Here is a 21,751-nt window from a genome sequence, read left to right as displayed (position 1 = left end):
GTGCATAGGTGACGGCTGTGCCTGCATTATATAACCCTGCCCTGTGTTACTCCAAGCTTATCAGCTGAGAGTCAGCACGTGTTTATTTACAACATGCATGCAAACCATAGGAATACAGGTACTGATATATATGAACAGCAGGTGGTGTTTGCAGAGCAGAGGCAGAGCAATTACACAGTCCCTGGAACTGATTACCCCCTCCTAAGGAAACCAGTGCATCTCAGTGCATCCACCTCACCTATTGCCTCAGCCACAGCCATGGCCCATGTCTATGCTCAGTGCCATGCCACCCTGAGCAACCATATCTACAAGTGTTAGAGCTTTTAGTGTGCCTGGCACCAGGAATTATGTCATCTGAAGATGAGGGTCTATCTTTATAAGACAAGGTCTGCCCCAGAGGTGGGGTAGATGCTCAGTACAACCCTGAGCTAAGGCTACAGGCAGCAGAGAAGGTGGGCGCAGCTTTCTGGGCCAGCACAGAACCATCAGGAGGTTTTGTTTGCAATTAAAGCAAACAAGCAGTGATGGAAGGTTCTCAAACTCCCCGTCTTTGGGTCATTTTTACCCATGATATCACCGATTGCGACACCAGCGTGACTCATCCCACGCGATGGATTTATCTGAGATGTCTGTTTCACCCAAGGTTGGACTGTTTGTTTGCACAGGGTGTTGAAATGCTGCACAAACAAGGAGCAGAGCAGCACAGAGTAGACTGTCTGCTTTCAATGGGGGAAGAGAAGGAAGAGCTTTGGGGCACAAGGATGTAAAACCCACCACACCAGGTGAGGAGGTCTCACTTTGCACCAAGAAAACTCACATACTCAATAAGAATTGCAGTGTTACACCATGATTCTTAGCTCACTGTGTGCTGCTCGTGGGTCAGACCAAAGGTCTGTGCAGCTAAGAGGTATCTGCAGGTGGGCACTGTGCCCACACAGCCCCTGACACAGCCCAACACATAACTGGATCCACTCCCTATGGACTGCCCAGCCATTGGGTTGCCTCCAGAACCCAGCAGTGAGGTAGACAGTTCTGTACTATTCAAAAAAAAAATCCTACTTCTTCCATATAATCTGGTGTTGTGTGCCCCGTATCAGCTGCATTGCCTGCCCTGTAACATCTCAGATAGCCTATCACACCACCATAAAACCGGCTGGTCTTTCCAGCTCCCTGGCTGAAAGGCGTAAGGTTTCCTTCTGGTGAAGCCTGCAGTCAATAGCTCGCATTTCTTACGCCCTTTGTCATGGAGTAAGTATTTATGGCAACGACGCAGTGCTGCTGTAGGTTCTTTCCTTGAAGGTCAGGACAGCTGACGATAAAGTTGTGTAACCCTCCCTGCTCCAGCCCCTTACTGTACATCTGCAATTTCTAATAGCTGGTTACTCATTAGGAAGATACTCTTGGAGTGATTTGACCAAACTAAGTGTCTCTGAGCATGATTGTTCAAGAAGTTGACTTAATCTCTCTGGGGGTGGCTGGGGGGTACATATGGGGTCCTCTCCCTCTGCCTTCTGGTTCTGATCCTTTGTGGGTGATGAGTGCTGTTTCTGCACAGCAAAACACTGGGTGCTCTTTGTATGGAGTTCTCCTATGCTCCAAAATCAGACGCTGCTGCTCTTCGGCTGAATGCAACACACAGAAAGACACGTCATAAAATCAACAGGGGCTGGAAACAAATGGCCTGGCACCTCAGCTCTAATTATAACAGCACTCCACCCCTGCCCACACTCAGCAGAGGTGTCCTGTGAGCAAAGCACCCAGCTTGAAGCAGCCCTTCCCTGGGCGGGCGGTGCAGTCCTTGCACTGGTTGGCACGGGAAGTCCCTCACATGGAAACCCCTCACTGGATCGTTTCCTCATTTCCCTTATAGGCAAAGTGACTCCAAGCCTGAAAATCAGGCGGCAGCCTCGTGGTTCTTGGGCTGTGTCAGTGTGAGCACAGCCATGGTACAGGCTCACATCACTGGGGGTCCACTCCTCCTGTAATGAGGTTATCAAAGAAACTGGCAACCCCTGAATTCTCCATGGGTTGTGTGGAGCATCCCAAAGCCCAGCAGGTACTTTCCATATGGAAAAATCCCCAGGCTATGCTAAGTGGCTGAGTAGATATCTGTCTATTGCTTTAGCAGGCTGGGTAGGAACATTTGTGCTCGATTGCCTGAACTTCGTCACTGTGCTGTGTCCCCTTCCAAGCAGCTTCCTGCTGCACTTTGATACGGCATCACTTTTGTTTTTGTCTTTGGAGGAATAAACAAAACAGAAGGCCAAATAAAAAGCCAGCTGCCTAAAACACATTCCTCTGCTGTGACTCGGAAAAAATCTCTTCTTTAGATGTAAGCATCCACTGTTTGCATTGCTCATCTTCCCAGCGGGGGTTCTGGGCTTTGTCTGCCTCACTGGGTTGAAGTCTGACCATCCTGCTCTTCCTATTTCTGAGCTGCCTGATGTGCCATCCCTTCCTGCCACAGCTCATGGCTTCCAGCTGCCTCCTGCAGCTCTGGGAGTAGATAAAACAGGTCTGGAGCCACGTACAGTGGACTGAGGTACAGTGACAGGCAGGAATGCGCCTGGGCTTGATAGGGCTAACTTTATTTAGCAGGCACGTTGCAGAGCTGGCACTGAGCGGAGAGGCAGAAGCAAAGGAATGTGTCTGCTCTCCAACAGTGAGACGGTGCAGCATATTCCAGCCCTGTCCTGGCATCAGGGTCCATGCAGTGACGGCCCCATGGGTGGGGAACTCTTTGTCCCAAAGGTCTCTGCCTCATTCTTGTGCACTCCACTCACCTTTACCTGCTCCTGATCTTCACGCCCCCTGAGTTTACGCAGTCGTGAGTTCAGCCGAGTGTGAACTCTGCTCACCCCAGTGGGAAACAGCAGAGAAAGTTCAGGACTGAAGGCAGCTGCACGCACTCAGTCAGGGAGACCAGCGGTCTCTGCTTGCTTAGCAAGAACCTGTATTTAAATAAAGCAGTGCCCCTGGAACCAAGGACTTTGGGGCCAGCCTGTAATGTGGGGAATGGAGGTCTTCGTGCTGTAAGAGGGGAAACCTCGGGGCCAAAGAGGTGCATGTACCCAGAGCTGCAGATCCATAGCTGTATTGGGAGGTATTTTAAAGATGGTTTTGCACTACATTCATGGAGCAGCTTTGAGTGCTTAAGATACAGCAATGAGGACAACCTCACAGATTCCAGAGAGCTGCTGGTGGGGTTCAGGCCAGGTCCAGCTCTCCAGGATTTCTCTCTCCTGGACCTTCCTGCTCCTTTAGGCCAGTTCTGGACACAGACATTCTGCCCTCCCTTTCCCTCCAGCTCTCTCAGATGACTGAAGTGCTGCATATCTTTGCATAAGGAGTGACAGTGCATTCCTCTGGCACTACAGGGTGGGCTATATCCCATCATCAGATGAACCCTCATCACCTCCTGCAGCTGCATGACAGCCTCCCTCAGCCCCACCAGCCTCTTCAGGTTATTGCTACAGTCAACTCGTGTGACCTTCCTCCCTGTTTTCAAGGTTCTGATAACAAACTTTTAGGACAGCCTGGTGACCTTTGGCTCAGCTTCCTCTTTAAACTCCGGTGGCTTTTGCTTCATTGCCTAGTTGTTACCCAGCAGTTAAGATCAGTTCTGATAACAAGAGGAGCTGCTCCCTTCCCTCTCTTCCCTACACAGCTCAAATCTCTCCCATGGTGTGAAGGCTAGCTTGAGTTTCCTGCTTCTATAGCAGCAATGAGGGAAGCATGAACAGCAATCTCAGCTATACTGATCTGTATCTGTCATGTCTGTCTGATTGTAGCTGTCTGCTTTGGCTTCTCTCTCTGGATGGGAAGGGGCTGGAACAGGGCGGCCACCCCATCCAGCTGGTTGAGTTCATATGCTCCAATGCACTGCAGGGTCGGTTGCTCAAAGCCTCCTTTCTCCCTGTGCTGGGACGGAACATCAAACAGCTGCAGAAAACACACGCTGTGATTGGGAAGATGGGATGACCTTGCTCTCAGAGTAGTGTTAGTACCCTGGAGACCCAGGTGCAGTTGCTGGCTCCATATTAGATTGTGTGCATTGCCCCCAGCCAACCCTACTTCTCTTGGTGCCTCCCCTACAGGCAGCAAATGCTCCCTCTCACCCCCTGTCTCAGAGACCCTCAGCCTTCATAGGAAAACATGGTCTCCCTGTGGCTGTGCAAAGCCTACCCTGTCCCCCAGTTGGCACAGTCTTAACGCTGGGCACACTGACATGTACAGTGTTTTAAATATTAATAGGACACTTGAGAAGTGGGTTCCGCGACGATGGAGGTAAATGTTCCATTTAGTTGCTAAGATGAGACCCGCTCTAGCGAGAAGTTCAGTACTTTCTGGGCCTGAAATCAAAGGTTAGCTGGAATTCCATGCAAGAACAACCCGACCTAGGAGCGGAAAATAGAAGGGGAGGGAGGGCTGAGAGCTCGGGGGAGGCACCGGGAGAGCAGAGAATGAAGACGTGGATCGGAGACGCCACCTTGTGACTGCTCAGCCTCGGAACGGGACAATGCCACCTCGTTACGATCCAAAGCTTCCTTTGGGGGTCCAAATTTGAGGGTCCAGATCCTCATTTGTGGCATAAATGCTCATTTCGTCCATCCGAGTGTCTCACTTCGGGATACAAAGCGTTATTTTGAGGCCAACGATCTCTCTTCTGTGTGCAAAGCCTCATTTTTAGAGTCCAAAGCCTTATTTGACACCACAACCCCACTTCTCTACAACCCACAGCCTCAGTCTGGGATCCAAGACCCTGTCTTCCCCTGGGAAAAGAGCCCCCTAGATCGCCCTTTCCTTGCTGTTCATTTCTGAGATCAAAGTCCTGCAGTCCCAGGAGATGAAGGTAATGGAGAAGAGGAAGAAATCTCTGGTCAGGTAAGGCTGGAGGCCCGGGGCTGGTGATTGCATGGGGTGATTTTCAAACCCAGCAAGAGCCCGTTCACCAGCCCATAGCACTCCCCATTTGAGGCCACCCAGAGGTACCAAACACAGCTTTTCCTGGTGTGCAGGAGGGTCCCGGGGTGCACTGTTGCCACCAACAGGCACACAGCCCAGTCTGTGCAGTGTTGCCTTCAGAAGAGCAGAGCAGTACTCTCCAAGCTGGAGGGATTGCTGAAGCACAGTGATCATGGCTTGGAACACATGGAGCAGAAGGATCACCACTTTGAACAGCAAAACTCTGTGGTTCCCTCCTATGTCATTCTTGGGTGCTGTTTCCTGGTAGATCTCTTAGTTCTGGTTGAAAGGATAGCAAAATTGCCAGGCTCATATTGACGAAAGAAGGGCTGAGATAAGGATGGACAGGGCACCCAACAGTCGCCACCACAGGCAAAATATACTTGGCTTAGGGAAGATTATAATAGAGTTTATCGCTATCTGAGAACTGCACAGTGAGAACTAAAAGCACAAAGTCCAGGCAACCTGCCACGTAAAGCCGTTCTCCATGTCGGAAGAAGCTGGGTCAGTGCTGGTGGAGCTCAGAAGTGGGGCTTTGGCCCAACAGATGCAGCAGACAGAATGGAGCTGGTTTGTATTGCAGTGCCAGGAGCTCTGACTGGGCCGTTGTGGGTGGTGTTGTGTGAGGAGGAAGGGCTGGGCAACACTCAGGGACTCTTGTCTGTGCAGTCCTGGCTGCTGCAGCTGCCCCAGGTCAGGGGATGGTGGTGGGAGTGGGAGCAGTCAGGACCGGGGATGCCTCCAGTGCAGGCAGCAATATGTGCAGGTCCACACCAGGACCCAATGGGCTCTGGGGCCATTGAATGGTAAAAGGGGAGGTGCTGAGTGGAGGGTGAGGGGGACAGAGATGGTGGTGGCACTCAATGACATCTCTGCCCTGCCACAGGGCAGGAGCCACATCTGTCCCTGTCTCCTTGCTGCAGGATGGAACAGAGATCCCCCAGCTGCCCCCAGGAGGCCTGGCCAGAGAAGCCTATGGTATCACAGACCTCCAGGCCACAGCGGCAGACTGATGAAGTGTGTGAGATGCAGGTGCCTTCATGCTCAGCTGAGGATCCTTTTGCCTCCGTCGTGTCACCTCAGGACGAGGATCCCCTGAGCTACATCGACGCCTGCTGTGCATGCAGACCGCAGGTAGTGTGCACTCTGTGCTTCCATGGCTGCCCCTGCCCGGCTGTGCCCAGAGGGTGCCGGGGTCCCCCGATGCCAACCCCTGTAACTCCCCTCCTGTCTCAGACACAGGAACAGAAGCTGCGCTTTCTGGCCTGCGTCCGCACTGCCTGCACAGCTGCCATCACGGACAGCGTGGTCCACAGCCAGCTGTGTGACTACGTGCTGAAGGTGGTGCTGTGCATTGAGGTAATGGAGCACTGCAGGGCTGGGCTGAGGGCACAGCCCTTCCCACTGCAGGGTCACCATCTTGTCCCGTCCCATCCCATCCCATCCCATCCCATCCCATCCCATCCCATCCCAACCCATCCCATCCCATCCCATCCCATCCCATCCCATCCCATCCCACCCCATCCCATTCCATCCCATCCCATCCCATCAATCCCACCCCATCCCATTCCATCCCATCCCATCCCATCATCCCATTCCATCCCATCCCATCCCTCCCTCCCTCCCATTCCCATCCCATCCCATCCCATCCCATCCCATCCCATCCCGCTGTGCCCACAGGCGCTGCTGCAGGAGGACCCGCCGAGCACCTGGACACGGAGCTCCGCGCAGGCATGAGCACCATCGCCGCCATGGGTCCGCCCCAGCACGGCTTTGCCAGCGTGGAGGCATCGGTCCCAGCCGGGGCCCTGAGCGGGACAGGCTGCAGGGCACAGGGGTGCTGAGCGGAGCATCACACCCTCTGCCCTCTCTCCCCTCGCAGTGGAGCATGGCTGCTTCCAGAGGAGCAGAAGAACCATCTCCTGCGTGCCTGCCTCGGCAGCGTCCTCTACCTCCCTCGCTACGAGGACAACACAGACCTGGATGCAGCACTCTACGTGGAGGTGCGCATCAAGCTGAGCCCTGGGGACGCTTCCTGGGCACCAGCACCCGGGATGCCCCTTGCTGCCACAGCGGACGCGCAGGGCAGGCCGCCCTGACCCCTGTCCGCCTTTGCAGACCATGGAAGCCCTGCAACCACCTGCTGCAGGGTGCTGGTGAGCAGCGCTGGCCCCTCTGTCCTCGTGTGAAGCTGCAGAACATCATGGAGGTCTGTATTGTGCAACTCTGTGGGGTTTTGCGGGGATGGTTTTCAAGGCCACAAAGGAGGGATCCACACGAGTCCCCCCAGGGCCTGCTCGCGGCAGGCGGGTGCTGGTCACGAGGCTGGGACCTGTCGGGATTAGAGGTCTGCAGTGGGTTGAGGGAGAGCAGGCAGGACACGGGACGCAACCACCACCCCATGCAGCTGGGGAGCAAGGGGAAGGACGAGTGCCCCGTGCTGATGGGCACAGCAGCAGCTTTTCTCTTCCACAGCTTCCCTGCTGCCCTTACACACGTGCCAGCTGACGGGCCGTGGAGGAGAGGGCCATGGCGTGCTTGCCAGGCTGCTACGCCTTCAGCTAACACCTGCTCCTTACCCAAGGTAGGGAGCCCTGGTGCGCACAGTCCAGCACCCCCATCCTGTCTCCCACAGCCAGAGCTCCTACTGTCTCCAGGCTTGGCACAGAGCCTGGGCTGGAGAACACGTTGCTGCTCTGCTCAGCCTTGTGCCTCTGCTGCCTCTCTCCCCAGGTGTGCTCCTGCTTCACAGGAGCTGTGGTGCTCCGGCATCAGTGCACAGAGGACCAAACGCTTTCCCTGTGCTGGGGAAGCTGGTTGGACACCTCATCCTGTGCTGCACCTCCACAGATGAGAGGACCAGAAATGAGGCAATGAAGGCTACGGTCCAGTTTTCAGCTTTTCGTTTTTCAATCGGTCCCAAATGAGAGGAGTTGTGTCGGGCCGGCGTCCCTCCAGACCCTCACGGTGCTTCTCACTGACATTGTTGTGCGCTCCTCTCGGAATTGTGGTGTGTGCAGAAGAGATCCCAAAGCACACGAGCTCCGGTGAGCGGGCAGTCCAATGTGATGTCTGTATGAGAGCAGATTTTCCAAGCGTAATCGATTGCAGCATAATATCTCTGAGGGTAAGAGACGTAAACCCTGAGCCACAGGAAGAACCCAGGCTTGTTACATCTGGAAGAGTGCAGGCGCTGTCCGCTGAGCAGCCCTGGTGCCTTTGGGGTCCTCGTGCTCTGTCCCAGGCATAGCACCCAGGCCCAGCCCTTGCTCCCAGCTCTCCCAAGGCACCAACATGGCCAAGCAGCAGACTCAGAAAGAGTCATCCTTCCTCTCTTTCCTCCCACAGATGTTTCTGAAATACCTTCAGTACCCAGAAAGGGTGAACATCTTCCTCACGGCCATAGAGAGCATGACAGCACTGAGCCCCCACAGCACCCAGCTGGCTGCCCACATGGTGGATGTTCTTTGCAGCAGAGACTCACTTCCCTCCAGGGCCGGTGGGACCTGCTGCTGCCTCAGCTCCAGCCCTCGGGCTCTGCTCCATCCCTGCACTGCAATTGGCCGGCAGGCAGCAGCAGGGATGCAGCAGGGCCCATCCCTCATTACCCCCAGGTGAGAAAGATTCGGAGGTGATGTACAGCAGCCTCGCCTTTCCATCAGAGCCAGCCAGCCCTCAAAAGCCTGGGCAAGGCCCTGCTCGTGCTGGCCAGCAAACACCCGAGGGAGATGGTCAGCAGCCTGCTGGGCTGCTCCCCCACCTGCACCAGGTACGGGGCTCACAGCCCTCAGGGCTCCTCTGTCAGCCAGGCAGGGGCAGCCATGCTGACAGCCCTGGGGACCCACAGTGTCACTGTCAACATGTGGAGGGAAATGCTCTCCAAGCCCCCAGCTGCGGAGAAGGTGCTGCGGGAGCTGCTCCAAGTGCTCACAAACCATTCTCTGCAGCACATGTCTGCATCTACTGGGGACAGACCATGTGTCCTCGCCTTGGCCGTGAGTTCCTCACTCACCCAGCTCAGCCCCAGTCCCTGCTCCTCTTCCCTGTCCATCCCCAAGCCTGGTTCCTGCTGTGGGGCACTGGGACGCACCCCTAGACCTGCCTGGTGCTCTGGGGGTCTCCTTCCTCATTTGTCCCTCCATCCCCACACCTCTCGAGGTGGGCTGGAAACCTGGGGGACAGGGCAAGGACGGTGTCTGGGTGCTTTCTGCAGGCAGCAAGGATCCTACCTGAGATACTCCAGCTGCCTCTTGTCCTGAAGGAGGCCGAGGCCGTTTTCCCCAGCTCTTCCTGGCCCTCCTCCTGCAAGTGTCCTTCACCACGGAGCTGACGCTGCAGGAGGTGGAAATCTTCTGGGAGGGGCCCCAGCAGCACCAGCTCACTCCCATCAGGTGCCACATCCCGTCCCCCTGCTGCACCCACGGGACCCGGTGCTGGGGCTCCCGATGTGACTCGCACCCTTCTCCACCTGCAGGTCCGCGGTGCAGTCCTTGAAGTGCTGCTCTGCAGCGTGGGCCTCCAGAAGCAGATGGAGGCCATCCAGGAGCAGGGGGTGGGACGCGCTTCTCAGCACTGTGACCCACCTCCAGGGTGTGCAGGTGGTGTGGCCAGGTGGGGAGCCCTTCCTTGTGGTGTCACGGGGGTCCCCCAGTTCTCAGCCAACTGCAGCCACAGCCCCAGAGCCTGTGGCCCCTGTGGAGGCAGAGCACGGCCAGGAGAGCTGTGCCCACCCGGCTCGGGGCTGATGGTGCTTCTTATCCCTGCAGGGTGATGAGGGAGCTGCCTGCTGCTCTGCGTGACCCCATCTTCCACCAGCTGCTCGAGCTGCTCAGCACCAAGTTCTGCTCCTGGGAGATGGTGGCCATGGTCTTCCTGGTTGAGGTGAGCAGCAGCTGCACCATGTGGGGCTGCGGGAGCTCAGCACCAGCCCTGCTGCCTCCCTCGCGGCCAGGCTCGGCCGTGCCCTGCCGTCCTTGCTCCAGGCTGGAGGTCGCATCCAGCACTAAGAGCCGCGTGTGCTGCAGATGCTGGAGCGCGTGGAGCTCAGCGAAGAGCTGCACCGCGTCGTGAGCCTCTTCGACGCGTGTCTGCAGGGCCAGAGCGTGGGCACGCGGCAGCTGGTGCTCAGGGGCATCCTGCAGCTCAGCACGAGGCAGCACACGGTGAGCAGGAGCAGCTCTCTGCCCATCCCCTCGCTGCACGGAGGCCGCTGCCGGAGCGGTTCTGCCTCAGCGCCGGTCTCCGTGGTTCCATAAGGAACCAGAAGGAAGGGGCGTTTTTCCCGCAGGCGAGGAAGATGCTCGGCCTTGTGCCGTGCATCACGGAGCGGCTGCAGGACGCGGACAGCGGCGCCCGCGCCGTGGCCCTGCCGGTGCTCAGCACCCTGCTGCGGCTCCTGGACAGGGGGAAGCTCAGCCTCGTGGCTCTGGAGCTGGCCGCCAATCTCCCGGCGCTCTTTGAGGACGTAAGGGGAGCGGGGAGCCCGGCCCGCTGGGGATGTGGCGCTCACCCCGGTGTCCCCACGCTGCTGCTGCCGGCCCCGCTCGCCGGAGACTCGGAGCCGACGTTCCCGTCCTTCCTTCCTTCCTCCTCCACAGGAGTCCGGCACGGTGCGTCAGCTCTCCATCGACTTCTTCCTCAAAACGCTGAGCTTTGTGGAGGGCCAAGAAAAGAGGAAGATGCAGAAGACGGTGTGCAGGAACCTGGTCCTGCTGTACCTGCACCTGCACGACGAGGAAGAGAGCGTGGCCAAGGTGGGAATCGCGTTCGCTCGGGGGACGGCGCTGCTGCCCCCGCGGTGCCGTCCGAACACAGGGGACTGCAACCCATGGCAGCGTCAGCCCCTGCAGCCGCATCCTCCGTGCGGAGCGGCTCCGAGGAACGCGGGCTCTGCCGCTCATCTCGGCTCTTTGCAGGCCTCCCAGAAAGCCTTCCTTGGTGCTGCACGGTTCCTGCGCTGGAGGAGGCTGGAGCAGCTGGCGGAGGTGGCGCAGTTCTGGCAGATCGGCGAGTGCATGGTACGCACGTTCCCGCAGCCCGGGACCGGGTCGGGACCACCCTGCGCTCAGCCCGTGCCCGTTTCTGTGCAGCTGGTGGAGAGGAGGAAGAGCGCAGCACAGGACTACCTGGGCCAGAGCCTGCTCTACCTACTGAGCCCGCAGGAGCCCCTGCGGTGGGAGGCCGGGAGGTTCATCGGTGAGCCACGAGGCTGAGCTTCCCCTGTCCCCAGCGCTCCGTGCTGCACACAGGGAGCAGCCGGGGTCACTGAACGTATGGCCGCAGAGCTCATTGGGAAGCACGACATCCAGACATCGCGGTCCCGTCGGTGGCGGTTCGGGCGGCGCTGACCGGGCGGTTCGGAGCCCGGCGCCCTCCGGCGGCTCCGCGGGGCACCGCGCACGGCGGCGCTTCGGAGGGGAGGGGGGACCCTACGGCTCGTGCCCGGAGCTGAGGAGGAGAGTTCTGCCCCTGGAACGTCGGGGTGAGAGACTTCTTACACGGTCTGAGAGTGTGATGGGACAAAGGGTAAAGTTTGAAACTGAAAGAGGGGAGATGCAGGTGAAATGTTAGGGGGAAGTTCTTCACCCAGTGGGCAGTGAGGTGCTGGCTGTGCTGCCCAGAGCTGTGGGTGCCATCCCTGGAGGTGCCCCAGGCCATGGAGGGACCCTGGACAGCCTGAGCTGGGGGGCAGCAGCCCATGGCAGGGCTATGGACTGGGAGGTCCCTTCCAACCCAACCTTGCTGTGAATGATTGACCATGACGAGCAGGGCACGGTGCATCACTCTGGGCTTAATGCACGGCTCATTTGCACTTTTTGAGTCAGGAGAGGCTGCCTGGGGTTACTTTCTCTGCATCACCATCTCCTCAAGCCACAAGTGTCCTATGGGGACAGGACTGCTGCCACGCAGAGCCACTTGCTGTCACCAGTGGTGCTTGGCCCTATCCCCATGTTACAAACCTCCAATGCAGGAAAGCAGGTGGAAGGTAAATCCCATCCCAGGAGGTTGTAAGTTCCCTGGGGGCCACCAGTGCACCCTTTGTGCCTGGGGCTCTGCGTCCTACATAGGACCCCCAGTGTGCTCACAGCTACTGCTCGTAGTCTGTTCTTACAGGGCCCCGCCAGCTGCATTCAGCTCACCAAGGAGCAGTGCATGGTATCAGGCTCAGTGGCAGCATGAGGCTGGGGAAGCACACAGAAGTGGAGCCAGGCCCCCATTTCTGTCCTGGGCGTACACTGAGCCCTTCCCAAAGCTCAGCCAGCCCTGGGGAAAGGCAGAGCATATTTGAAAGAAGAAAAGAAAAAAGGGAAGAAAAAAAAAGAAAGAAACCCCAAACAACAAAAAACCACTTTATTTACATAAATTACAAAAGAAAAGAAAATAATAAATAAATAAATCTCGGGCACAGAAAAAAAATCTACTCTTAGAAAGGGCTCATCCCCCTGGGGCCCCATCACTCAACAGCCCTCTGAGCCCCTTGCCAGGTGCTGCTGGGGCCTGCAATGCCCCAAGGCATGGAGCAGGCATGGGTTGGGGCTCCTGGCCCTCTGCCACCATGGGATGGGAGCATGGAGAGCTCCTCGGGGACAGGGAAGTGGCTGGGATCCTGCAAACCCAGGAGTTAAAATGAAGAGGAAAAGTGCCACAGGTGCAGGTGTGGGGGTCCAGGTGTGCTGGGGAGGCTGGTGTGGTGCTTGGCTCATCTGAGGGGTTGTGACACTAAAGAGAAAGTGGGGTGGGTGAGGGCAGCGTGCTGTCAGTGGGGCTCTGCGTGGAGGAGGGGTATGGTGGGGCATGGTCAGGGCAAGTGAAGCGTGATGGGCAGTGCAGCTTAGTGCAAGGGAGCTGGGGATGGGGCTGCACACCACTGATGGGCACGAGGGATGAGTGTTGTGATGCTGGGGCTGGGCTGGGGGCTGCTTTCCTGCTCCTCCAGCCCCTGCTCTGGGGCTGCTGCTCCTTGCAAGAGGGTGGGCTGGGGTATGGCCTCCCCCCAACCTTCACAAGGACGATGTCGTGGAGTCCACTGCCTCGCGGCCGTTGCACACTGTGGGCACGTACTGTGAGGCTGAGCCTGGTGGGGAAAGGCACCAATTATGAGAGGATGGATCCAGCAGCAGCACACACCCAGGGTGTCCCAGTGAAGTGACGGATCCCCAGGAGCAGCTCTGGGGTGGGATGGGGCAGAGCAGGTTCCCCTCCCAGCTGTCTCCATGCCCCTCCCCAGCCCAGCTGCACTCACCATGGGACTGGCTGGAGCCCGCGGCCGCCATGCTGAAGCGCGTTGTGCCCACACGGTGGCTGGCCACATTCTTCTGTGGCTGGAAGAGTATGATGTGGAGCTTGGGGGTGAAGAGGCAGCCAAGGACCACTGTGCCGCTGAGGCTCACTGAGATGCACATGGTGGTGGTCTGTACCTGGAGGCAGAGGGATGAGTGTCACAGGTGTGATAGCATCACAGGCCCAGGCAAGAGCATGGATGGGGCCCACATCAGCTCTTTCCCAGCCCCTCCCAGCCCTGTGCTGCCCCAGTTATGTGGGCTGCTCCAATTGGGACCCATGGGAGTCCCCAGATCTCAGGCTCTTACTCGGTAATCGCTGGAGGTCACGTAAAAGATGGGCAGGAAGGCCAGCCAGATGATGCAGGTCGTGTACATGGTGAACCCAATGTACTTGGCCTCATTGAAATTTTCGGGGCATTTCCGTGTCTTGAAGGCATAGACCGTGCACAGGACAATCAAGAGGACGTTGTAGGTGAGTGAAATGAGCATGTTGGAGTCACGGTTGTTGCACTTGAGGGTGACGATGTACCTCTTGTCAGGCTCAGTCTCCTTGCCTGTGCCGGGGGTTTCCACCAGCAGCCAGATGATGACGATGACCAGCTGGCAGGAGATGAGGGCCATGCAGATGACCACCTGTGACATGGGGCTTATGAAGCGAGGGCGCTGGACCCCCTCCTTCACCCCACTGAAGATCCTGGCGATGCGATTTGTCTTGGTCAAGAGGGCAGAATAGCAGACAGCAAAGGAACTTCCTAGCCCCAAACGACGCAGGGTGCAGATATCAGTGGAAGGCTTTGCAATAAAGATGAAGGTCATGCTGTAGCACATGAGGACGCCAGTCAAAAGAATGTAACACAGCTCCCGTCCGGAGGCCTTCACAATGGGAGTGTCGTTGTTCTTCATGAAGACACCAAAAACAAAGAGAGTGGAGATAAATCCCAAACAAGAGATAGTGACAGGACCGATGGCCCAGGCGTCTTTCCAACGGATGTACTCCTGGGGCAACTCATAGCAGCCGTTCAGGGTCTCATTGGGCCAGTAACCCAAACCACAGTCCATGCAGGTGAACTCATCCAGCAGGTACTCATAGGGCTGGCAGGGGATGCAGATCCAGCAGCAGATGTCTCCTGGCTGCATGCTCTTGATCTCATTCTTCTTGCATGGATCACTACACTGGGACACTGGGATGGACGTCTGTGCCCAGGGGATGAGGCTGGTGTTGAGGATGAGCCCCTCAGCCCAGTAGCCCACCTTCTGGTACCGGTACCGCCCATCTGTGCGGTGGTAGTTGAAAATGTTGTAGCGCCCAATCCCGTCACCATAGCGGTCAAATCGAACAACGCTCTCAGTGTCTGCTGGCCTAAATGGAGCTGCAGGGAGGAGAAAGGGAGATGGTCGCTGTCTGGATGGCTGGCCCACGTGGCCATTGGGTGGGAGCACGTTCGCTCCCATAGGGATGCAGTGGGGACACACAGCCTACCATGGCCAAGAGACTATTTCCAACCTGTCCCCTTGCCCCCATGCCCAGAATGCAGCATTATTCTTTGGGATTGTGAAAGCAGTGGTGCAGAATGCTCTCACCATGCATGGGGGTCTGCATAGACATGCAGTGTCACTGCCCCCCAAACCTCCATGGCTCTGAGTGGTACACAGGGCTCAGCCCAGAGGGGACGATGGTTCTGACTGACCTCAGAGCTGTGGGGTCCTGATTGAGTGTCTCCCTCCAGCTTAATCCCTGAGAGGTAACTAAATCAATCACAGAGCAATGGCTGAGGTCTCTGAGGAGAGACTGAGACCTCAAGGAGGAGGTGGAGCATTAGAGTGAGTGTGACTTCCTTGCTCCTCCCTGCCCCTCCACCCATTCAGCTGTGCAGCCAAGCCCCATCTCCACCTCTGGACTCACCATTAAAATTAACATTGAGCATGAAGTCCTTGTAGAACCTCTTGCCATTGACAGGCTTCATGGAGTCGCAGAGCTTGGTGGTGTTGGGGCACAGAGCCCGGTGCATGTTGTGAAGCGAGTGAGCCATGGCATAGACCGCATTGACCACAAAGGTGATCTTGGACTCTGGCTCAAACTTGCCCGTCTTTAGGGAGTACCGGCTGCAGTCCTGTGTGTGGAGGCTGCACTTGAACTTTTGCTCCCAAAACTCCCGAAACCAGGGATTTCGGCTGTTGTTGTAGGGGTGGAGGTTGAGGAAGTAGGAGGCAAACTCCTGGATGGGGTATGCTGCCAGCTCAATGGTGATGGCTCCCTCCGCCACCGCCTCACTCCCCGCCACCACGCTCTCCAGGGCTCCCCACCCATCACTGGCCACCCATATGAAGGAGACATTGGCTCTGTGGGCAGCTGCCAGCAGCTCCCGGGCATCCTCACTGCGGGTGAAGAGCACAACCACCCTGGCGTTGGGTTTCTGCAGCAGCGCCCGCACCACGCCATCGTAGGTCTTCTTGTTCATGGAGCGTCCCACCTTCTCCGAGGTGGCGATGCAGATGTTGCGCATGCGGGCTTCTTGCTCAAAGGCCTCGATGCCCGTCTCGCCATAGTCGCCCTCTGAGGCCACTGTGGAGACGTAGGTCCAGTTGAAAAAGCGGAGGATCTCCGACATGGCTTTGGCTTGGTAGAAGTCGGGCGGGACGGTGCGGGCAAAGTAGTCGTAGCGGGATTTGTCACTCAGTTTGGCGCTGGTGGAGGCGTAGCTGATCTGGGGGATCTGGAAGAGCCGCAGCAAGTTGGCGACCTGCATGGAGGGGAGAGGTGAGCACAGCCAGTGGGGATGTGGCCCCATGAGGGGTGTCCCCTGGGAGCATCCACTCCTAGATATGATGGGTGGCTGACTAATGGGCAACCTCCACCTGGAGGCTGGGGGACCCCATTGCCCAGCGGTCAGATGGATACAGTTCATCCAAATCCTCAGTCCTGTGTTGGAGCATAGGGAATTGTGGTTGTCCCAGAGCTGGGGTGTAATGCTATTCCCTGAGCTTCCTGCCAAGGATAGAAGAGGTGGTGGGAATGCCTCTGTGTGTCCATGACCACCAAAGGCTGTGGCACTGGAAAGCCTGGCCATGTCCAGCCCTTGGTGCCCAGCAAAGGGCCTTGGGGTCATTTACTTACAGAGGTTTCTCACCCTGCAGTCCTTGTGTGCTCCTGCTCCTTGCAGCCTCCGCTCATTTCTTTTTATTTCATTATTATTTTTATTAAGGTTTTATAGTCTCCCCTCTGAGATTCAGAGTGGGAGTAAATGGATTCATGGCAAACACTGAAACTGCACCGCAGGCGAACGGAGTGATGCTCATCCACGAGCACAAAGCTGCTGCCCGCAGGGCTGGGGGGGCACGGCGGGCACTGTCCCACTGAGCCCCGTGGGCCTGGCATTGCAATTGACTGCCATGGCCACTCCTTCCCCTCGTTATCTCCAAAAGGGAGAGAGCCCCGCTAATGAGGCTGTTAGAAGCCACGGCTCTCGGCTCTCACAGCCCGCATGCAGCTCTGCTTCCCATGCAGGAGATGCAGCTTAATTAACGTGGAAAAATGCTATTAGAGGCAAATTGCCCTAATGGCACAAAAGTCCCACAGGGCAGTGATGCTGAGGGGATATCGAGGGATGTGGGGCTGCCACCATCTGGTGACTCCATCGCATCAGGCAGCCTGGGACCATGGTTCTCCTGTCCTGTGTGGGGTTTTCAAGGCCATTCTGACATCAGGAGGTGTCGCTGCCCCTCCCCCTCCCCCCGTGGGCATTCTGTACCCAACCACGCACCTGGAAGCCATGGAGACACGGGTGAGCTGGCCCGCACTACCTGGGAACAGCTGATCCCAAAATCCCATCCCAACCCATGGCACTGCCACTGAGGCTGCCCGTGTTCTGTCCCTGCAGATGGACCGCAACACGGCTGCAGCCATAGCCATCCAGGCGTGGTGGCGAGGGCAGCTGGTGCGGAGGTCACTGCTGGTGGCAGCCATCAACGCACGGCGCATCCAGGATTGGTGGCGACGGGTGAACAGCCAACGGAAGGAGCAGCAGCGCATGTGGGCGCTGGCAGAGTACATCAGGATGGAGCGAGCCATTGTCCTGCTGCAGGCTCAGGCCCGGGCGTGGGCGATACGGACAGAGTACAAACGCTGCCGAGAGGCTGCCCGAACCATCCAGACCTACTGGAGGAAGTACATGCAGCGCCGGGCTGAAAGCTGCACCGAGGATGTGGATCTACACATTGAAATTGTCCTGGGCGTTCCGGGTGACTGTGGAGCCCAGAGTGAATAAAGCACCATCCCCATGGAGGGATGGTTGTTCATATGGATGCTGACCCCTGTGTTTGTGGCCACTGGGGCTGGGAGCACTGCAGTAAACAAATGGCTCTAACTGAGGGGCTGATGCCCCCCTGCTGCTGCTGGGGATGGAGCAGCATCCCATGGCATCGAGACGGAATGCACCCACCCAGCCCCAACCAGCTCTGAATAGGTGATTTCCTTAGCAGATGCTGAGCTCCCTGACACACAGCCCAGCACTGAAGTGGGGCCAAGGAAAGGGATGGGCTCCATGGTCCCCAGCTCCAGGAGGTCCCCACCCAGTGAGGGCTGAGGTTTGGCAGCTCTACAGCCAGCATACGCCCTCTGCCACTTCTGCCCATAGCCCAGGCTCTTATCTTGCAAGGGGTACCTGGATGGAAACATCGCTGTAGGAGCCTCCGATGACACCGGTGATGGCCGTGGGCACGTCGTCATGGACAGCGTAGGAGCCGTCGGGGCAGATGTGCTCAGAGCCATCCACTCTGGTCAGCGATGCACAGACAAAGTCGAGTGACTGCTCGAGAGCATAGGTGTCCTTGGAGCAGGTATCCAGGATGTGGGCACCCAGCTTCACCCCCGGCAGGATGCTCGGGTCCTTGTTGATCTCATCCAGTGCAAAGAGCATGGCCTCGAGGCGTTGGATGCCCCGGTGCTCATTGATTTTGCCACAGTCTTCACTCCCCACTCCTTTCTCATGGACGGGGAAGAGCCCCCCGATGACCAGGTCCCCCTCAGTGCTGATCTCTTTCTTGCCATGAGCGGAGACATGCCCGGCAGCCAAGCAGGAGGCCAGGTGCATCAGCCAGAGCCAGGCAGCAATGGGGACTGCCATGGGGTGTGCTGGTGCCAGCCGGGGACCCACACGCCCCATGTCACCCAGTGCTGCCTGTTAAGGTGAGGGCAGCCAGTGCCCCGGCATCGGGTGTGGGGATGGAGCAACGTGGTTGTGGCAGGGTTTCGTGCTGCCCTGCTGGAGCCCTTGGCACCTGGAAAAGCAAAGGGAAGAGGCACTGGGTCGGCAGGTCATGGGATGAGCTGGGGCTGCCAACCTGGGAGCTGTGAGGAGATGCTCGGGGTGGCTGAGCCAGGGCAGCATGCAGGTGTTTTGTGTCCCCACCAGCCCACGTCTTCCCCATGAAGGATACCCACAGAGAGAGCTGAGCAGACGTGACAGCTCCAGCAGCAACCCAGGACCTGCAGGATGTAGCAAATGACACAGATGCGGGCAGACACGCAGGGCTACCCTGGCTGCCCAGCTCCCCGGGATGAGCTGGCACGTGCGGGGAGGCAGGCAGGCAGTGCTGCAGCGGTTCCAGGCAGTGCAGCCTAGTGGGGGACAGCTTTTCTGGCCTGTAAAGCATTGGGAAAGGAGCCATGGATGTCACCCAGGGGCTGGAGCATCAGCCAGAGCAGGGACTAAGGCAGACTTGATGGCAGATCAGAGCCCCCCGACCCCAGTGCCACCTGCTTGGCCAGGGTCAGCTGCTCCATCCCAATGCAAGGGGCACAGCTGTGCTCCCACCACATCCAGCCCCCGAGCCCCACCCCCACTGGGTGCCAGCTCCATCCCGCAGTGCTCTAGAGGCTGTTCTCTCACCACCGCCCCTTCCTTCCTCGTACACTAAATTCAGAGATTTCAGTAGAAGTAAGAGCCAGGTTTGCTGGCTCCCTTTGCACAAACCACGGAGGAGCTGGGGAATCAAAGGCTTTTGCAACACACAGGCCTTTTTTTGGCAGTAAATGAGGTCCCCTCAGAGATGAGTTGTCTTTTCCCACACCATGAGAGAGATTTGTTTCCCGTTTAAAGTCAGCTGCTGGAATCCCACAGGGCCAGGGCTTCAGGCACTGTGAAAGAAGGGGACCCCCTCAGCCTGACAGCCCCAGCCCCAGGTGGCTGCAGCTCACGGGGGGCTCCAGGTGAGACCCATCTGTGGAAGGGCACCTTCAGCTCTCCCAAAGGGCGCTCCCAAAATCATCAGCTCCATCAGGGAAGCAGAGATGTCTGTGGCCAGCCCTGCTCACTGGGCTGATATGGTGCTGGGGAGAGACCGGCCCCCGGGAACATCTGGAGAACATCTGGGAGCGTGCAGCACCTGACTGGGCAGAGCCTCAGCTGCCCCAGTGGCCACAGTGCTTTGGGAAGGCTCTGCCAGCTTGCAGCCTCCCTCTACCCAAAAGCATCAGCAGTCAGGGATGTTTACATCACCCAGTTGGTCCCGTGCCCCCCTGGAGCACCCTGACACCTGCACACACAAGGAGGGCCCTGGTTGCTGCTTTGATTTCAGGAGGGGACACACATCCAGCTGCAGACCCTGCAGCTTTGCAGCCAGGACCCTGCCCTGGGCTTGGCACTGTGCACACAGGCATGCACCCGTGCAAGGTGCATGGGCAAGCACTGTGCAGGAGCTTGCACACCAACACTATGCACTCTGCAGGCACTCCCGTTGCAGGGGTACCGTGTGTGCTCACACCTGCACCGTGCTGATAATGCGTCCATGCCCCGCACAAATCCACACGTGTGTACAAGAGCGGCACATTGCAGCGCACACATGCCATGTGGCAACACACGCGTGTGCACAACGCCAGGAGCAGGGTGACACCTGGAAGCGCCTCCAAAACCTCCTCACTTTGGGTCGACCCGTACGTTCCAGCCACCGGGCTTCTCCCGTCCAGCCGGAGGGAGCGAGAGGGGAGGACGCAAAGAGCGGCTGGCAGAGCGTCAGGGTGCCCCTGCCCCGCGGCAGCACCCGTGTGCTCGGGGAGGATGCGGGGTCACCCGTGCACCCAGCCGGCCCAAAGCACCCCAGGGCCGGCAGCCCCCGGAGCAGCGAGCGAAGGGCAGGCGGGGGTTGGCCCGGCACCTGCCGCGCTGTCACCTCCGCGCCCCGGAGCCGCAACTGGACGGGCTGGTGGCCACGGCTCCTTCTCCGGGGCTCGCAGCGAAGCTCCCGTGTAACCCACGGCCACCGGTGCCGTGCCGGCCCCCCCCGCCTCCGCTCCCCTCCCTCCGCCCCGCGACTCCCGGCACCGGCTTTGGGCTCTGACCGCGGTGCCGCGGCCCCGACGGCTCCCGGAGCGGCCGACCCCCACCCTCCGGGCACCCGAGGTCACGAGATCCGCAGCTCTTACCTGGGCCCGGCGGGGCTGCGCCGACAGCCGGTACCGCTGCCGTTTCGGAGCTGCTGCTGCCGCCCGCCTCCCGCCGCCGCCGCCTCTGACACTCCGCCAGCCCCAGCCCGGCGGAGCCGCTCCGCCCCCGGCCCCCGCCCCGGCCCGGCCCCGGGCAGCGGCCCCCCGCTGGGCAGCGGTCGGGACACGGGCGGCACGGCGGAGGCACCGAGAGACCAGAGCCGCCCCCGTCGAGCACGGGGGTCCCAGCCCCGGCTGCAGCCCCGCCGCTCACGCCCGGCACCCAAGCTCCAAACCCTGGGTGATGTTCCCCGGTTGCCCCCCTCCAACTCGTAGTGCCTGCAGGGGGGCAGCTCGGGCTGTAGTTGGGTTTCGAGACCTCGACGGACTCCGCCGTTTACCCAAATTCTTCCCGCTGCCCTTCGGCTGCCCAGCACCCCACTTTGCTGCACCCCGGCCCTCCCCCCCAGTGTTGTGCCGGCAGTTTGACTGGCCCCAACTCCCAGCAGTCCTGAGCTGCGGGCATATCCCGGGTTCTGGGGCACAAGCCTGATGTGGGGACATAACCCAGGACATCCACAACAAAGCCCCTTCTAGACTCTCCTGCAGCACCAGGACTCTGCCGCTCCCAGCACTGGATGGGGCAGCAGCAGGTGCCTTTGCTGGGGGGAGAGCAGAGTGGGACCAGCACGGCCAAAACCCGAGGTCCCAGCCCGGCACATGAGGCTCACACGGTCCTGGCACCCAGCAGCAACCAAATCCCACCAGGAAGCATCCTGGCTGCTGCTGCTTTAGCATTGCTGGCAGCAGAGGGACAACAGCAAAGATCCCCCACCCCCTGTTTTCCATGGGGTTAGGGGACAAGCAGGGTTAGGAGCTGCCGTCTGCCTCCAATCCCCAGAGACTCAGCCAGGCATGAATATTTCAGGGGGCTTGGCTGTTTTGTAATAACCAGCAATAAAGATAAACACCAGGAAGAGCGATATTTTACCATGTGGGCTGGAGGAGTTTAATATTTTATCACTCAGAGCACAAAATATTTATAAATAATCTCCTGTCAATCACTGGGTGAGGACTAACCGAG

General features: G+C 58.5%; 3 protein-coding genes across 3 annotated transcripts; 2 read left to right on the top strand and 1 right to left on the bottom strand.

Moving 5' to 3' along the window:
- Positions 1 to 8,600: 8,600 nt before the first annotated feature.
- LOC107319628 (maestro heat-like repeat family member 5) lies at positions 8,601 to 11,177 on the top strand (the record flags this gene model as incomplete). The annotated part of the gene is given in 12 exon segments (XM_032447292.1): positions 8,601 to 8,734; positions 8,813 to 8,960; positions 9,179 to 9,236; positions 9,239 to 9,379; positions 9,462 to 9,513; positions 9,515 to 9,568; positions 9,670 to 9,675; positions 9,732 to 9,846; positions 9,990 to 10,127; positions 10,253 to 10,429; positions 10,563 to 10,718; positions 10,881 to 11,177. Coding segments are annotated over 12 exon segments (1,476 nt in total), but the record flags the coding sequence as incomplete, so codon positions are not given.
- Positions 11,178 to 12,298: 1,121 nt separating this feature from the next.
- On the bottom strand, positions 12,299 to 20,764 carry GRM2 (glutamate metabotropic receptor 2). Its single transcript, XM_015874622.2, has 6 exons — positions 20,668 to 20,764; positions 17,909 to 18,524; positions 15,151 to 15,988; positions 13,554 to 14,617; positions 13,208 to 13,382; positions 12,299 to 13,039 (listed from the first exon to the last, which is right to left on the bottom strand). Exons 2-6 carry the CDS (start codon positions 18,407 to 18,409, stop codon positions 12,966 to 12,968), a joined length of 2,652 nt encoding a protein of 883 aa, XP_015730108.1. The 5' UTR covers positions 18,410 to 18,524; positions 20,668 to 20,764; the 3' UTR covers positions 12,299 to 12,965.
- IQCF6 (IQ motif containing F6) lies at positions 16,734 to 17,549 on the top strand. The gene is made up of 2 exons (XM_015874626.2): positions 16,734 to 17,029; positions 17,126 to 17,549. The coding sequence occupies exons 1-2, from the start codon at positions 16,805 to 16,807 to the stop codon at positions 17,510 to 17,512; spliced, it is 612 nt and encodes a 203-aa protein (XP_015730112.1). The 5' UTR covers positions 16,734 to 16,804; the 3' UTR covers positions 17,513 to 17,549.
- Positions 20,765 to 21,751: the final 987 nt, after the last annotated feature.

Source organism: Coturnix japonica, chromosome 12 (genome assembly GCF_001577835.2).
Source record: "Coturnix japonica isolate 7356 chromosome 12, Coturnix japonica 2.1, whole genome shotgun sequence".
Lineage (NCBI taxonomy): Eukaryota > Metazoa > Chordata > Aves > Galliformes > Phasianidae > Coturnix > Coturnix japonica.
Note: the sequence above shows the minus strand (reverse complement) of the source record. Positions and strands in the feature narration are given on the sequence as shown.

Coding starts and splice junctions, on each gene's coding strand:
- GRM2 (XM_015874622.2), bottom strand. CDS start 18,409: ATGGGGCGTGTGGGTCCCCGGCTGGCACCAGCACACCCCATGGCAGTC. Junction 14,618..15,150: donor GCTCAATGTTAATTTTAATG/GTGAGTCCAGAG, acceptor TCCTCCCTGCAG/CTCCATTTAGGCCAGCAGAC. Junction 13,383..13,553: donor TGACCTCCAGCGATTACCGA/GTAAGAGCCTGA, acceptor CTCTGCCTCCAG/GTACAGACCACCACCATGTG.
- IQCF6 (XM_015874626.2), top strand. CDS start 16,805: ATGGCACAAAAGTCCCACAGGGCAGTGATGCTGAGGGGATATCGAGGG. Junction 17,030..17,125: donor TGGAAGCCATGGAGACACGG/GTGAGCTGGCCC, acceptor CTGTCCCTGCAG/ATGGACCGCAACACGGCTGC.